General features: G+C 68.1%; 1 protein-coding gene across 1 annotated transcript in view; it reads left to right on the forward strand.

Moving 5' to 3' along the window:
* Positions 1 to 579: 579 nt before the first annotated feature.
* The window catches only part of ISM1 (isthmin 1), a 41871-nt gene continuing 40935 nt past the window's right edge, over positions 580 to 1515 (forward strand). Inside the window, 3 exon segments of the mRNA XM_041474120.1 lie at positions 580 to 722; positions 1399 to 1513; position 1515. The exon segment at position 1515 is cut by the window's right edge and continues 264 nt beyond it. Of these exon segments, the coding sequence (XP_041330054.1) occupies positions 713 to 722; positions 1399 to 1513; position 1515 (126 nt within the window). The 5' untranslated portion in view covers positions 580 to 712.

Here is a 1515-nt window from a genome sequence, read left to right on the forward strand (position 1 = left end):
TTTGAGCCGTGTTTGTCCTTGTCACACTGAGCTGCGCCTTGAGCACCCACAAAGATATCTGGCTCCCTCAGACTGGACGCTGAGATATTGACTTGTAGCAAATGATAATCCCACCCTCATTTTCACATATTCTCAAGTTTGCATTACTTTTAAATTTGAGGGGCCTCCCATCAGAGAGAGAAAGGTTTTTCCAGAGTACTGACACAGGTCAGCAACCCAGAGGAAGAGTAAGGAGTGTCAAACCCCGGTGGAGTCCCACTAGGGACGCACAGACCAGCTGGGAGGGATGTGTCACTCACTCCAGGGCAGATCCATCCCAGCCGAGCAGAGATGGCAGTCGGGACGCAAGGTGTGTGGGAAGAGGTGCGGGTGCAGCCGTGGGGTGTCCTGGCAAAGCAGGGCACGGAGAGGAGCAGGTCGGCACGGGGAGGAGAGGAGCAGGGCGGGGGGGGACACGCTAGGCTGGAGCAGGAGCTGCAGAGAGGGCGAAGGAAAAGGGGGGGAGCAGGGGAAGGAGGCAGGGCAGTATAAAAGCATCCGACGCGTACCTCTCCCGACACAGAGCGAGGGGGCGAGAAAGTGGGTCTGGAAGCAGCAGCAGCAGCAGCCAGGAGGAGCGGCAGCCGCTTGCAAACACGCACGCACGGTGGCAGGAGAGAGTGTGGCGCTACCCCTGCCAGCCCTAGGGCACTGGAGGGAAGAGAGAGGAGAGATGGAGCCAGGTATCCAGCTCCCCGGGAGGGCAGCGGGCAGCTGAAGCTTTTTGCAGCCCCTCGATCTCTTCCCCCTATCCCATTCCCCACGGCCGAGCCAGGGGGTAGAGAGGGGGAGGAAGAGGAAGGGGGACGGGAGAGGGAAGCTGCAATCTGCCCCTCTTTTTCGCCGGGGAGCTCGAGGGCTGGGAGCCGGCGGGGGTCGCGGCGTACCCCACTCCGTCCCCGCCGCACCGAGAGGGGCCGGGGCAGGGCAGGGCAGGGCAGGGCAGGGCAGGGCAGGGCAGGGCAGGGCAGGGCAGGGCGACGCCTCGACGGGCGTCGGGAGAGGAGGGGGGAGCAGCGGGGCGGGCGAGGACACGGCGGCGGCGGCGGCGGCGGGGGAAGCTGGTTCAGGGGCCACCCCCATCCCCGCGCGGAGGGAGGCGATAGCCCCGAGCTCTCTCCTCCCCTCGGAGCGTCCCGGCTTCCCCGCCATGTGAGACTAGTCCCCGGCCCCCCCGCCTCGCTCTCCTCCCTCCTCCCTCTCCCTCGCACACACACTGCCGGCTCCCCCCGTCCTCGCAGCGTGTCCCCGCCGGCCGCCGAAACCCGCTGCTCTCCGCCGGCCGCGGCTCCCCGAGGCGGCGGGGCTTCTGCCGCCCGCTCCCTCCTTCCGACGGCCCGCGCTGCCTCTGGCTTGCAGGGCTGCCCGCAGAGACGCCGCCGGCCTCGGGTACCTGCCGCCCGCCGCCGGGCAGCGCCGGGACTCTGGCCGCCGCCGCGGCATCCCGCCCCGACGTGGCTCCGCCGTGGTGCGGCG

Source organism: Pyrgilauda ruficollis, unplaced genomic scaffold (assembly GCF_017590135.1).
Source record: "Pyrgilauda ruficollis isolate IOZ18807 unplaced genomic scaffold, ASM1759013v1 scaffold31, whole genome shotgun sequence".
In the NCBI taxonomy this organism is placed as follows: domain Eukaryota; kingdom Metazoa; phylum Chordata; class Aves; order Passeriformes; family Passeridae; genus Pyrgilauda; species Pyrgilauda ruficollis.